Source organism: Echinops telfairi, unplaced genomic scaffold (assembly GCF_000313985.2).
Source record: "Echinops telfairi isolate 266 unplaced genomic scaffold, ASM31398v2 ScPeMD7_12;HRSCAF=54, whole genome shotgun sequence".
NCBI classification, from domain to species: Eukaryota; Metazoa; Chordata; class Mammalia; order Afrosoricida; family Tenrecidae; genus Echinops; species Echinops telfairi.
Window position 1 is genome coordinate 3,280,799 of NW_022103909.1, and position 15,488 is coordinate 3,296,286.

At 43.3% G+C, this 15,488-nt stretch overlaps 1 protein-coding gene across 1 annotated transcript in view; it reads left to right on the forward strand.

The window, feature by feature from the left end:
• The window catches only part of LIMA1 (LIM domain and actin binding 1), a 39,461-nt gene that overhangs the window by 5,926 nt on the left and 18,047 nt on the right, over nucleotides 1-15,488 (forward strand). The window contains exons 3-5 of the mRNA XM_045287366.1: nucleotides 9,507-9,591; nucleotides 10,958-11,106; nucleotides 14,201-14,308. Coding sequence (XP_045143301.1) covers nucleotides 9,507-9,591; nucleotides 10,958-11,106; nucleotides 14,201-14,308 — 342 coding nt within the window. The remainder of the gene's footprint in view (nucleotides 1-9,506; nucleotides 9,592-10,957; nucleotides 11,107-14,200; nucleotides 14,309-15,488) is intronic.

Below are 15,488 nucleotides of genomic sequence, written 5' to 3' on the forward strand. Positions count from 1 at the left end.
CAGTGTGTAGTTCGTTTGATAGTGTGTTTATGCCATGTTTCAGGACCCTTAGTTTGTCCCTGTTTTTTCATGGGTGATCTTTATAGTTCTAGGGTTTACATCTTGGCCTTTAAACCATCTTGAGTTCATTTGTGTGCCCTTGGCACAGGTTTGGTACAGGAGGTGTAATGCAAGGAACTAGAACTGGGTATGGATGCCACCCCTTGATGCTTTTATGCAGATGTTGACTGCTGCTGCTTCAGTGCAATGCTGCCACCTTCTAGGAGAGGAGTTCGAGTGGGAGAAAAGAGGGAAGAGAGAATACCTCCTCCCCCAAAATCCCTGAAACATAAACACACTCACATCATTGTGAACTTCGATAGCAGCGGTTCTCAACCTGTGGGTTACGACCCCTTTGGATTGCCCGATTCATAACATTAGCAAAATTACAGTTAAGAAGTAGCAATGAAAATAATTTTATGGTTGGTGGGGGAGGGGTCACCACAACATGAGGAACTGTATTAGAGTGTCGCGACATTAGGAAGGTTAAGAACCACTGCTCTATAGGGTTGCTTTCTCTTGAGGAGCAGTTGATGGGTTTAAACTGCTGAACCTGGAAGTCAGTAGTTAAATTCCTAATCCACAGCTCCACCAGGGCTTCTTAACCAAGGGTAGGAGGTAGTAATGAGAAGGTAAGGAATAATAAGTTTGTCCATAAATGAATAGAATTAAAGCTATGTTTTAAGAGTTCTTCTTTCCCTAACTCCCCTTCCCCAGAGTATATTCTCATGCTTCCAGTTAGTTATGCTTTAACTTGTTCTACATTTATAAAGTAAAACCGTACATTCAGATAAAGTAGAAGTATCTAAATTAAAAAGTGAAAGTGCCCCCACGCCTTTCACTTTTCACAGCGTCCATTCCCTTAGACCTGAGGTCACCCTCTGAGTCCCTCAGGACTCTCCGAGTCCCTCTTTCACCGATACCATTACACGTCAGGTGAGCTCAAAACAACGAAGCTGCACTGGTTAGTATGAGAGTCAAACTACCCAAAGCAAAACAGGCCCAACATTTTTGTGGTTTTCCTTCTTTATTAGTTCCTGGAAGTGACACTTGGTACTCTGTTTACTTTTACATAATTCTGGTGTATAACAGTGTATGTGTGTTGATGTGGGAAAGTGAGCCCTGGAGGAACTACAGATAACCAAGGGAAAGTCTGATCTGTGTTCATCAGACATTTTGCCTCAAAACAATTTGTATGTTTCTTTTTGCAGGACAGGTAGGTATCCATAGACAATCCCAAAATTATTGTGAAAAGTTTCTGTAACATTTTAATCTTTCCCTCTTTTGTTTAATAATTGCACATCTTTTCTTACCTACTTAATGCTATCCTAATGAGAGCTTTTTTCTTCTTCTGCTGTTAGTATGGTTTACGTAAACTCGTTAGCATTGTGCTCCAAGGAGAATGTAACTCTTAGGATGTGCGTGTTGTTCCTGTAGTAATTGTTGGGTGCTGTCCAGTGGCCTCTGACTCACAGTGACTGCGCACAGAGGAACGAAGCACCACCTGCTCCTGTGCCATCTGTGCCGTCCTCGCAGGTGGTCTTAGGTTGCAGCCCAGTGTTGCAGCCACTGTGTCCGTTTCTCTCATCGAGGACCTGCCTCTTTTCTGCTGCCCCTCCCCTTACCAAGCGCGATGTCCTACAGGGACTGGTCTCTCCGGACAGCACGTCCAGAGAATGTGAGATGGCGTTTCTCCATCCTTTCCTCTGAGGAGCATTCTGGCTGTACTCTGTCCTTGTGCCAGTCTAGCTGCTTTCAATTCAGCATTGGTCTTAATTACATAGTCTTCTGTTTCATTTTAAAATCTTGACAGAAGTAATGGACGTAGGGTGGGGTGGACGTGCAGAGGAGGGTATCTGGAGAACTAACTGTATTATTGTGTGGTCTTAAAGTATCTATCCTGGTCTAAGGGAGTTTCTCTAATTTAATTTGCTTATTGGTGAATTATAAATCTTAGGTTGACCCATTATATAGCCTCTGATAGATAACATCTCTGGTGCTTCAAATGTGGATAACTAGTTTTACATATTATTATTGTTAAATACATACAAGAATTTCTTTGTTTTCCATTAATACTCTCCTCATATGCGAAGAGGCTTCAAAAAGTTTGTCTAAAATTCCCAATAATCTTAGCCCCATTTTTTTCCATGAATTTTGAAACCTCCTCGTGTCCTCTTGAAATGAATTTTGTGCTGATTTGCTGTATCACATGTAGTTTATTGCTTGCTTATTATCCCTTCTTCTATAATTAAAAAACACCATAAGACTCCTGTGAGTATTATTTTGAATGACCTCTCCGTAGTGCTACATTTCTCATAAAGACTACATACCGGTATAACTTAAGTTTTATTTGCTCATAATTAATTGCTCTGCGTGGTTCTTTATGTTTTGTGGTAGGCAGTAGTAGATGCAGGTATAAGGATACCACTCAAAGAATTGTGAGCTTGCATGCGGTTCGCCGCTCCAGTGACAGCTATCCATGAAGCCTCAACCAGAGTGTAGCTATTCCTTTTTCTCTGCTAATTTTCATGCCAATGAACTGTTACTGTTTAATGGTTTCTAGTTTTAGTACAACAAAACAGGTTGAAAGCAAATGCCAGGGACGACATTGTCAGAGAAGCAGCATTGATTATTTTTTATTCCAGAGAGTCTAGAAAAGCATAATTTTCCCCCAGTGAGGGTAAATGAAGGGTCCTTTAAGGATACTTCTGAGCCTAGTGTTGAAGAGCTTGCTTGCCAATCGAAAGGTCAGTGGTTGGAACCCACTGTTGTTCCTCCGCTGGAGAAGATTCTTTAAAAGATTGCAGCCTGGGCACCCCCTTGGGGCATTTCTACTTACAGCAGCAACTTCCAGGCCCTTGCTAGTGGTATGACTACTGGATTAGACAGCAGAAGTATGCATCCAGGTGAATATTTTAAAGAGTCATTTCCTGTAGGCTTCTAACTCAGGGATGAGTTATGGTGAGTGAGAAATTTCTTTCAAGAGGCCTCCGGGTGAACTTGAGCCTCCCAACCTTTCTGTTAGCGTCGGAGCAGGTTAACCCTTTGCGCCATCCACACACTCATTAAACTGACTGCCATAGAGTAGAATTGACCCGTCGGGTTCCCAGGGCTGTGTCATCTTTACAGCAGACTTCCACCGCTTTCTCTCATGAAGCAGCTGGTAGACTTGAACCACTGACCTCTTCTTTAGCAACCAAGGGCTAGGTGGGATGGATATTGCAATCCCTATTTTACAGATGGGAACAGCTGAAATCAGAAGTTAACTGATATGCCCAATGTCATGTGACTAATTAATATAGAACAAGGACTGGAATCGGATACTACGCTTTCTACCATATAGCACTACTTTCATGGATATTATAATAACTTAGTTGATTAAAAACAACTGGCGATGGCCTTATCTAACTTTGAAATAGAAGGAAATGAGAAAAATGTGGAGCATGTCAACAGATGTATTCCCTAGCGATATTGTCTCTAGGCCCTCCTACATTCAAGATTTTCTTTCAATTGAATGAAAACAGAGCAATGAAGAGAATAAAGAAGTACATTAGAATGCAAGAGATTTATGCTAAAACCCTTTCATTCAGAGCCTGAGGCTTTGAGAGGTTTGTTTTTCGTAGCATGTACATTAAATAATCAGCTGAACAATAGCACATACACACACTTAAAAAGCATACACACTCAGAAGAAGCTTGGAAGGAAATGAAAAAGCCATCATGTAAATAAAGAAATAGCCATCACCAACCACATAAAAGGTTCTGATCCTTCCAAAAACCAAACTCACTGCCACCAACTCAATTCTGACTCACAGCCACGCTATACAGCAGAGCAGAACTGCCTCTGCGTATTTCCGAGGCTGTGAATCTTTATGGGAGCAGGCAGACAGCCTCCTCTTCTTCCAGAGGAGCAGCTGCTGGGTTCGAACCACTGACTTTGTGGCTAAGTAGCTCATTGTATAGCCCACTGTGCCACCTACTCTCAGGTTGAAGGACACTCAAGATATAACTAGGGAACCCCACCTCCTCAAGTGGAGACCATCCTAAATGACATGGATGGAGTAAAGCAGTCTGGGTCTTCATTTGGTGATGTGACATAATCCAAAAATAATTTTAAAATGGTTTCAGCAAGTCCATTGACAGTGAACTGCCAGAAAGCCTAGCTGGATTTAGCAGAAGACATGATGCCTGGTGGATTATGGGAGAAAGAGAATTTTGAAAAAATGCAGACTTTTGTGTATGTGTGCACCATAAATCATGGATAACATTGTGAAGAGTGGGAATTCTACAATATGTAATTGTGCTAAGGGTGCTGTTTCAACAGGTAGGTTGAAAATCAGGGCTGTGTCCTTTTACATACTCATTCAATCTGTATGCTGAGCAAGAAATCGGAGAAGCTGAACTCTGTGGAGAAGAACCCTGCATCAGGATTAGAGGAAGGCTCATTAGTGGCCTGCAATAATCAGATGACACAGCCTTTCTTGCTGAAAGCTAATATCACTTTGAAGATCAAAGACAACAGCCATCAATATAGATTACACCTTGACATAAAATTAAACAAGAATCTTCACAACTGGCCCGATACGCGTTATCATGATAAACAGGAAATATTGAAGTTGCCAAATATTTCATTTTACTTATATCCACAATCAACACGCATGGTCACACCAGTCAAGAAAGCAAATGATGTATTGCAGTGGGCAAATCTGCTGCAAGAGCCCTCGTTAATGTGTGAGAACGTGAAGATGTTACCTTGAGGGCTGAGTGAGCCTGTCCACGATGTATTTTCCATGACCTCTTAGGCATGTGGACTATACCATGAGCTGGCAGAGGAGTGAACAAATCTGCCTGGGAAGAAGTCCAGCCGCAGTGCTCCGGAGATGTATAGATAGCAAGACTGTGTGCGCTACTTTGGGCGTGTTATCAGAAGGGACCAGTCGCTGGAAAAGGACATCGTGGCTGGTGAGGCCGCGACTCCGTGAGAAGAGGAAGACTCAGTGATGCGGATTGACGCAGAAGCTGTAATAGGCTCAATCACAGCGATGATGATGATGGAGAGGGAGCCATGCTTTGTCTCATTGCCCATAGGGACGCTAGGCGTCGACAGCCGCTAACACAACAGTTGCTGGGCCTTTTTTAGAGAGTTTCCTGCATATCCTCTAGCTCTTGGAGTTTTCTTTTATGGAAATGATAACTTCATATTGAATCATTCCCAATTATTAGATTTGGGGGAGGAGGGCGCTAATAGAAGTGCTCTAGGCAGTTTGGCAGGAATGCGTTTGCCTGGTTTATTTTGGCTCTGTCACTGAAGTGATCCAAAGATGCTGTCATTCAGCATTGTTTTTCTGTATTTTCAGCTTGTTCTCCAAGGCTGTCTTATAGCAACGGCCTTGAAAGACAAGGGCATGGGTCCCAGAGCCTTCTCAGGGTTTGGTTCACTTCAGCATTTTCGTTTCATCATTTTTTTGTTTATGTTAACTTCATAGATATGAAGTATTAACTCTCCTCCCTTTTGCTTTTTCCTAATTTTAAGAGTCATATATATCTTCTTGTAAAAAGCTTAGAAATACAAAAACTATGAAGATATCCCAGCTCGTGAAGCTCCCAGCCAGCTCCTCCTCTATACGTTGCTTTTCTGGGGACTCCGCATTTAGTTTCATCAAGCCCCACTTCCCCCTAAAAGCCTTTCTTTCCTCACCTTGATTTTGGTGGCATCAGAGGATCCCTATGTGGCACACAGGGTGCCCACCCAAGTGCCTGGGGACCCTCTTCCAGAGGGTCACCATCACCTTGAAAACCCTGTGAAGCAATTCATTCTGCACGTAGGGTTGAGTCACATGGCCATCACAACTGCAGAGTCTGAGGAAAGGTCAAAGTCTAGAGACTGAAGGAAAGGAAGTGGCCCAAGGAATTAAGACACGCCCCTCACTAGTCTTAACTTACGGCAAATTAAAGCGCTGACAAGCAGCTTCAAAAACTAATCTGCTCTTGAAAATAGGAGTGGGGAAGCCTGTTTCCTTACTCAACTGTTTAGAACCTAGCTTTATTTTTTAAAGATGAAAAAAGAGAAATTTTACATCTGTACTTGGATTTGTGCATTTGGATTGTGGATTTGCAGAGAATACTTAGGGGGTGTTCACAGGAGAGTTACAGTCAGCTGACAGGAAAGAGGACTTGTGGGATGGGGTGAGGCCAAGCCTTAGGAAATTCCAGAAAGTCTTAAAGTTGAAGTGTCTTGTCTTCTTTTTCTTCTTTTAATATAAGGACTGAAGCTCCCTCAAGTGTTCTTGAGTGAAAAAGATTTAAAATGTGATCTAAATGTGTTGCTGGAGAATTTTTTGGTGTCAGAATTCCTGTTTTTCTTCCCCCTGGTGCTCTTTTCTGAACTTGGGAAATGTCGAAGGAAACCCCTCCTTCTTCCTGTACCTCACATCACCTCTATCAAATGAAAACCCTAAAGTCTGTCTTAAATGCATGTGGGATCCTGTTGTTAACATTCGAGTGGGTTTGCCAAGCACTTCACCTGGGACCTTCTCTGAGAACTGTTGCCCCAGTGCAGGACTGGTGTCAGGAAAGCTCTGATTTCCAGACATGTCCCCGCATGTCTCCAAGACCAAACCTGTATGTACGCTTTTTGTGTACATTCAATGATAGCTTCGTGGATCAGAAGATTTTACAATGATGCTTATTTAAGCTAATCATCACGGGGACAAGAATGAAGAAAATGTTCTAAAATGGATCGTGGGAAAATAAAATGAAGTGGTGACATTTGCAGAACTCTTTAAAAGCCTTTGAATTGTATGGTACATGAACCATATGTTGATAAAACTCTTGAAAATTATGCTTAGGAAATTATGCTTAATCTATCAGTTTAATTAAAATTGTAGCAAGAGGCAAAAATGGAGGATTGGGAGCCCTTTTGTGCGTCCAGAACCAAAGGAAGCCCTTGTCCTTGGCCGTTGGTTGGTCTAGTTCTACTTGGTCTTGTCCAGTACCCAGTGCAGGGATGCATGTGGCTTTGGGCCCAGAGGGGTGAATGACAGGCACGACAGACTGAAACCTCAGCTCTGCAGGCTGCCACATTGTAGCACATACTTGAAATTGTACTTGAACTGTGCCTTTGACAGAAAGTAACGATTTGAAATACTGCTCCAGTGTTAAGGAATACACAACCATTCCGATGGGGTTTTTAAACCCCGCCCTCCGCCCTAGGCCTTTGCCCTTTTTGAGTCCTGAAATTCTGATTTTTATAGTGATCTTTTTTTTTAACAGTGCAGTGGCACTTGGAATAAATCTTTAGAATTTCCCTTTATTTTAAGGATCAGCCTCAGCCGGTGAGCAGTGTGTCAAAAACAAAACAAAATAACGTGGCTAAAGGGGGTCCTGGCCAAACCTCACCTTTCCTTGGCGAGTGACCTTCTTTTCCAGCGGTACCGCTGCTGTAGCAGGAATGCATTGTGATGTTAGGACAGCTGAGCTAGGTCTGATGTGGCCAGGCTACAGTCCCCAGTTTTTATGAAAATAGGCTTCATTGTTTTAGTTTTTAATAAAAATAGATTTAATTGATAGTGAAAATAGCAGAGCTGACGGGAAATTTTATTAAATATACTGAATCTGTAGGGAACTATATTTAAGGAGCTCTGGCGGAGCCCTGGTCGCATAGAGGTTATGCATTCATTAGGCTGCGATCTTCAAGGTCAGCAGTTCGAAACCACCACGATCCTTGGGAGAAAGACGGGGCTTTGTGCTCTCCTGAACAGTTACAGTCTCGGAATCGGCTTGCCCTGTAGGGTCACTAGGAGTCGGCATAGACTCAGTGGCGGTGAGTTGGCTTGGTGGTGGTGGTGTGGGTTAGGGGTCAGGATGCTAACCACAACGTCAGCAGTTCAAACCCGCCAGTTGCTCCGAGGAAGAAAGATGAGGCTTTCTAGACCCATAGCAATTTGCATGCTCGGAAACTCATAGGGGTAATTCTCCTCTGGCTTATTGGGCCACCGTAGTTGGAATCGACTCCGTGGCAATGAGTTTGGTTTGGTTTTCTGGTGGGTGCCATGGTTAAAGGCTTAAGCAAGGGTGATGAGAACCCCGTGGCCACTCTGCAGGAGACATGTGGCAGTCTGCTTCCGTGCAGATTACAGCCTGGGAAACCCTATCCGGTTTGTTCTCCTCATCTCACGGGGCTGCTGTGAGTCAATCACAACTGACCCAACAGCAACAGGCTTGCGGGTTGGTCAGTCCTCTGATGCGTGTGTTTTCAGAAGTGTACCACGTGATTGACTCGCCTGTAATGGTGGATTTCAGGTAGCGCTCTTGCTTAAGGTTCTCTGGAAATGAATTGAGATTTGAATGATAACTTCTGGTTCAAGATCTCGTCACAAACTGAGCTAACATGATACACTATGTGTATGGACTGTGTCTGCGAATATTCTACGCTACTAAGTGACTTTCTGTTCACCTTTCCAGTCTTAAAAAAAGTGTTGTGTTTAACTTTCATTGGACATCAACTCTAGATGAAAGAGGGGTCGTGGAGCGATTTATAGAAATCGTACAAACTTTGCTTAAACACTCTGTGCCAGCCACTCTTCTGTAAGTGCTGGAACGCTTGGGTGGAACGTCTTCAGGCTGCCCACAGTGAGCTGATAGTCTACGGTGGAGGCACAATCAGACAGCAGTCGGATAAGCATGGGAACAGAAGCGTGACCTCAGTTTATGTAGGAGAAAGTGATTTCCCAGCAGAGATTTTACGTCCCGCGAGCCTTGTAGGAACAGGTCTTTGCGAGACAACAAAAGGAACCTTATTTCCAATGATGTAAAACTCCCAGCAGATTGCTGCTTCTACAAGTCAAGGGTGCGGCCGAGAAAACCCGTGAGGAGGCTGGATAGGAACCAAATCTAGAATGGGCTTTTATGATACACTGAGCACTTTGGAACGACTTCTGGGAGTGAAAGGGAATCCTTATAGAATTCCGCAGGAGAGTCACTAATCAGATTTGTAGTATGGCCTAACTACCTTGGCAGCAGCCTGAGTTGGAAAGTGAGGAAGAACAATTAGAAAGGGAATTCTGTAGTCCAGGAAAAAAGATGACAGTGTGAGCCAGGACAGCACCCGGCAGCAGGGATAAAGTGGGGTGGGGATGGGAAACAGCCATTTGGAGGGACATGCCCCTGTCACCTGGAACATGAGGACTCCCTTCTGATAACTGTTGAAATGACGAGGCTTGCTGGCTGACAACGGGCTCTTACCTAGAGAGTTATTTTCCCTGGGCACTTGTGAATATGCAGTGCTTGACATTTGCAACAGTCTGAAAACTTCTGTGGAAACTGGCATTCTCTACGCATGAATATAGAATGTAACATTTTCTGGGGGGTATTTATAAAAGAGATCTCCAGGTCTCTCTTCTGAACATTGCATCCAGCATTTCCCATCTTCTCTGCGAAGCTTACTTCTAGGTTTTGTTTCCGAAACAGATTCTTCAAACCCAGAGTCGAAGTGCAGGTGGAAGGAAGATCTCTGATAACAGCTATTCTCTGGATGACTTGGAAATAGGCCCAGGTAAGCAGAACATTCCATGCATGTAAAATCCTCTGGGAACGGCTAATTAGTAGCGATCCTTCTTGGCCTAAAGGCCAATGCTTGTAAAAGCAGAGTGGCAACTGAGCTTTATGCTCAAGGACTCTCCCTGTGAGATCACATTGACAGCCGCTGCACAGTGGAGGAGATGGGCTCCTCCGAGGGCAATGAGTTGTATGAACGGGGAGGAAGGGCTCAGGAAAAGCTTAGGAGAGTGGAGGCACACTCAAAGAGTGTCGCTGAATGATGATACCTGTTACATTTTGATGTGTATATTCTCAACAGTCGAGATAAATTCCCTTTTAAAAATAGAGGTATTAAGGGAGGGGAGAGCGGGGAGGGAGGGGAAAAATGAGGACCTAATGTCGGGGGTTTAAGTGGAGAGAAAATGTTTTGCGAATGATGTACAAATGTGGTTTACACAATTGATGTGTGTATGGATTGCGATAACAGTTGTATGAGCCCCTAATAAAATGTTTAAAAAAAACAACTACCACACTAAAAAAAACCCAAAAACACAAAATCTGATTAATCTAGAATTTGAATAATAATTATGAAACTGAAATAAATAGCTTACACACAGGGTAATGCCCAAGGTACATGCCCAAGAATACTCATAGAAGAAATGTTTGACTTATAAAAGTTTGAAACATTAAAGTAGCAATCCAAAGGGAAAAAAAAAAAGATATTAAAAGGAAGTTCATCTGTTAGATAAAAGCTAGCCCCAAATCCCATTGCTCTCTACAAATAGCGCCTCTATTGTAATCTGTCCTTGGCAGTGATAACCTAAGGGAACGAAGGAGTGCCTTTCAGAGATTACAAAAGCCGTGCTACAAAGAGTCTTGGCCCCACACTCCTCTGGGGCTTGAGGACTCCTTCCCAGGGCCTGCGTCCCCTAAGGATTGGCTGTCAAGTCTTCCCAGTGGCACCATAATGCCTTTAAGCAGAATTACCATGTTTTGTGAGGGGCGGGGCATATGCAGGCACTTCACAAAAGGGAAAAAGAAAGTGTGATTAATAAACACAGGAAAATCATCAGCCGTCTAGTAATCAACAAAATGAATTATGCAAATTGAAATTGCACCGAGACCTTATTTTTCACATGTTAAATTAGCCAAAAATTTAAAATGCACACTAATCATGGTCGTTGGGCGTTCTTTTAAAGCTGAGAAAATGAGTGACTGTAACCTACCTGATAAGTGGCCATTACATTTCTGGGTTTCTTTCTTTTTACTCTTTAGTAGAAGACATTGGCTGTTCCGTTTGCAGTACCCCCAAATTTAGACTCTTGAAACCCTTTCAATGGTACTTTATCTCCTAATAAAACATGTTATTTGCATGCTTTCAGGTCACTTGTCATCATCTGCTGTCAACTCGGAGAAAAGTGAGCCGAGGCGGAATCTGGAGCTCCCCCGCCTGTCAGAGACCTCCATAAAGGACCGGATGGCCAAGTACCAGGCAGCTGTGTCCAAACAAAGCAGCTCAACCAACTATTCCGTATGTGGAACACCACTCATTCATTCAGTCCTTCCAGAGAACTAAAAACTTCCTTCAGGCCCTTCCCTGGGAGCCCTGGTTCATCCCCGACCCATCCCCCCAGGATGGTTTCCCACACAGAGCCTGCCCTCGCCTCATTAGCAGTCCTGAGGATGCTCTCCGGGGTCGCCCCTCATTGTTGTGTAGGTGTATGATGCTGCCCTCCAGTGAGGTCACGGAGAATTTTCCTGGCTCTTCTGTGTAACCTTTATCGCCTTTCTTTTGTTGTTGTTCAAGAAGTAACATTTTATGAGTTTTAACAGAAGCATGTAGTTTTATCTTGGGTTTTGAGAGAAGAGGCATATCGGCTGTGTTCAGCCTTAACGCAGGGACTTAATATGAAGCTGAAATTCATATTGCATAGAATTTACCCTCTGAAAGTGTACATTCAGTGATTTTCAGTGTGCTTGCTGCTGGATGACATAGCTTTCACCATGATCAATTCTAGCAGTTTCATCACCGCAAAAAAAGAAATTCCAGACTTGTTAGTGGTCACTCCCAGTCTCTCCTCTCCATGCCCACTAGAAACTACTAGAGCTCTTTTGTCTCTTTAACACTTTCCTAGCCTGGACACTTTGTGTAAATGAAATCATACAGTGTATTGTCCCCATAATCTTTAGTCCTTGTTATGCAATGGTTTCTTAAAGTGGCAGAATAATGACTAAGGTAAAGGGACATAGATGACTAAAGATGATAGGTTAGGTATTCTAAATACACCCACTCTGCATTTATCTGTTAGGTTCCAAAGACCAACCCATTCTCTAAAAATTGGCCTTATGAAAAAATGGAGGATGACTACATTACTGTGTAACTGCCGAATTATATTGTTCCATAACTGCGAAATTACATAACTGCCAAACCACTGGGAATCATGGCTCAGACAATTTGACACTTAACCTTAACCATCACCGCCAGCGTTGCTCTCACCTGGAACCTCGGTTTTGATGACTGCCAGAGATACTTTTTTAATAAAAAATAGGAGGTTTTTACTATTGTCATAAATGGAAAATTATGGGAGTCGTTAAGTGAGGAATAGATATAGAATAGACTTTGTTTTGTATTCCCCTAGAATTAACTGGCAGGCTGACAATAGAATGGTTGAATTGAAGTTTCCTTTTTTAAAAATGCCATTTATTCGCATATACACAGACATATGCTTGAAATATATATATATTTCAAGCATTTGTTCCTTCTAAGATTCCACAGTTGGAAGAATAGTATTGAATTTTGCAAGTTGAAACTGCTGCACATTAGAAATCATAACATGTACCCTGGGAGCTAAGCCTTCTTTTCTCCACACTATTGAGTGCCCATTCTCCCATAACATTGGTTGACCACTTCTCTGGGCAATGAATAATTTCATCTTGATTTCCTAATCAAGATGGTTGTAAGAAGAGACAGTGTATGTAAAGCAGTGGCAAAGTAGACCATCCCAGGCTCATTAGCCACTGTGAGTGTGAAAAATGCGCAAGCTTGGACTTCTTAGATGGCAGGTCAAGAGATCTGTGGAGCTGACTTCATTCCCTCTTGCTGCAGGAGTTTGCTGCTTCTCAGTGCCCTCCTGCTACAGGCAGTCTGACCAAATGACTCCCAGGTGGGAAAACCTGATCAGTGGCTTTTCTTCTTCATTCCTCAGAGTGTTTCCCCATTGCCAGTCTTCGGCTCTGTAGATTCCAACATCTTTAGGAATTCTTGTAAAAGTACAGTTTATATCTCATCCCAAAAGAATTTCCCAGGCCCCTTGTAGAATATGGTTGTAAGAAAGCCCACACCCTCTGGCAGTAGTTTGGGAGGCTGGGCTTTGAGACAAGCCCAGGAATGAGTTGGGTTTGTAATACGTGCAACTTGCCAGCTCCTCTCATCCGTGTGCCTCCAAGAACTATGTGCCTTCCACGGAACACCACACCTGACCAAACCGGTCACACTTGCACTCCCAAATCAGGGCCCTGTGGCCACGCATTGCTTCATTTCCTCCTCATGCCTGAGGATACACAGAACAGATAGGCACTAAATTAGAAGATTACTGTTATTATGAGAAACTATTAGAGCTGCCCCATAGGGCAGCTCTATTCTGTTATAAAGTGTGTCTATGACTTGAAATCAACTCCATTGCACACACACCAGGTAGGAAAGGAGTCCCCAGGTGATTCAAATGCTATTAGCCAGAGGTTGAAGGTTCAGGTCCCCCCAGAGGCGTCTTGGAAGAAAGACCCAGCAATCTTCTGAAAATCCAGCCATTAGAAGAAGCCCCTGTGGAGCACGGTGCTAATGACTCGATGACTTTGACGTTAGTCAATGTCCATAGTCACCTGCTTTTATGTGGACGTTAGATAAAAGTGGATCTTCTGCCCAGTGGTCTACTACAAGAAAAAGAAAATGATTGTGCTTACCCATGCTGACCGTATAAATGCATGCCTTTTTTTTTTCATGTCAAGGAGTAAAATAGGAATGTCGGTAGTAAAATGAATCGATTTTATGTGCAAAGCATGCTTTAAAGTCCCACAAGAAGGATTGTTTTATGGTATCATGAATTATTACTTGGCTGCTTTTTTGGTTTTTGTATATATGTACATCATCCCTGTCTCTCTTTCCAGGCCGGGCATGTGTAGATATGGTCAGTATATTTTCTTCATTATTGGCACTTGGCATCTCCTTCCCTCTGCTCCAGAATGATCTTTTTGGTAAAACTCACTAGCTTTGCATTCCCACAAGCTCGGCTGCTAGAAGAGTAAATCACAAGACTGTGTTTGTCTGTGTTGATGTGTGTGTGTGTGTGTGTGTTCTAATGAGCGTCCGGTCCTAGACTTAGCGTACAGCCCTTAACCTGAGGTGTGCGTCCACAAAGCTGCTGCTGTCCTCTCACGAGTCTCTGGGTTTTGCTTGTGAGAGTTGGGGAAGGGGGGTGGGGGCGGGGGGTTAGTCTAGTTGAAGCCTCTTACCCAAAAAATTCTTTTAATGTCCTGACTTTTCTTAATAGCTGTGCTGTCAAGAGAATGGAATGGTGAGAATTAAAACAAAACAAAACAAAACAGCACAGGTTATTTTCGTTTTGTAGAATGACTTGCGAGCCAACGGTGGTGAAGTTAGAGCTCCTAAACTGGAACACAAAGAGAATGTGCCCCCGGCCTCTGAGGTCGGCATCTCCCCTCAAGACGGAGGAAAGGTGAGTTCGCCAGTCTGGTGTCGTCCAGTTGCCAAGGAAGCATGTGTTCTGAATTAGAGGCTTAAAATTAGCAACAACCCTAATGCTAGAGCAGTAGTGTCTGGAAATTTGGTAACAGCTGCCAGACCAGATTGACATTTTTGCAGGTCACGTAATTTCGGTTGGAACATTGGGAAACATATAGCTGACCAAATAATGAGTCTCCCCTGGAAAACTCCTCTGCTCAGCAAATGTTCAGAAGGAGAGAGCTAAGGTCTGTTATGATTAGAGATGTTATCTTCAGAGTACTTGTGTATTTTTCATTTAAGTACATATTTAACATATTTGATGCAAGACAATTTCATTCCTTCAGTGTACTTTGAAAGCTAGGCACTGTGCACAGGGAAAAAGACAAGGCTTTCTACTCCTGTAGAGTTAACAGTCTTGGAAACCCTGCAGGGGCAATTCTACCCCGTTCTATGAGGTTGCTGTGAGCTAGCGTCACCTTGATGGCAGTGGGTTTTTTATGCAAAGCTTGACTAAAACCCAACCATGTGGTCTTTTTTTGGAAAGGAAGCTGGCAGTTTAAGGGGAGACAAGTAACAGCTGGCCATCCTAAAGCCATGTGGGGAGTGCTGTGAGGAAGTGTGCAGGATTCTGGACACTCCGATGAGGGACATGTAGCCTGACTTCCTCTGAAACAGCGGTTCTCAACCTGTGGGTCGAACGACTCTTTCACAGGAGTCACCCAACTCATAACAGTAGAAACATTACAGTTATGAAGTAGCAACAAAAATAATTTCATGGTTTGGTGGGGGTCACCACAACATGAGAAACTGTATGAGAGGGTCGCAGCATTAGGAAGGTTGAGAACCACTGCTCTAGAAGGTGATGTCTGAGCTGTGTCTTGAAAAACATATATGGTGGTGATGTGAATAAGGGGAATGTCAAGTTAAAAAAAAAGACATTTTAGGCAGACATACACATGCAGAAGTTTGGAATCCAGTAACCATGCCTGACTTAGGAATGTCAGGAATTGTTGGCTTGGCTGGAGCGTGAGGCACATGGAGTTCAGGGGCAGAGACCGATAGAAGGAAGGAAGCTTTGTATGCCACCCTTAAGGGTTGGGATGTTTTCTGCAGGTCTATCTTGATAAGGTAGGCAGGATAAACAATCCGGAGAAGAAAACAATGGGCCGACA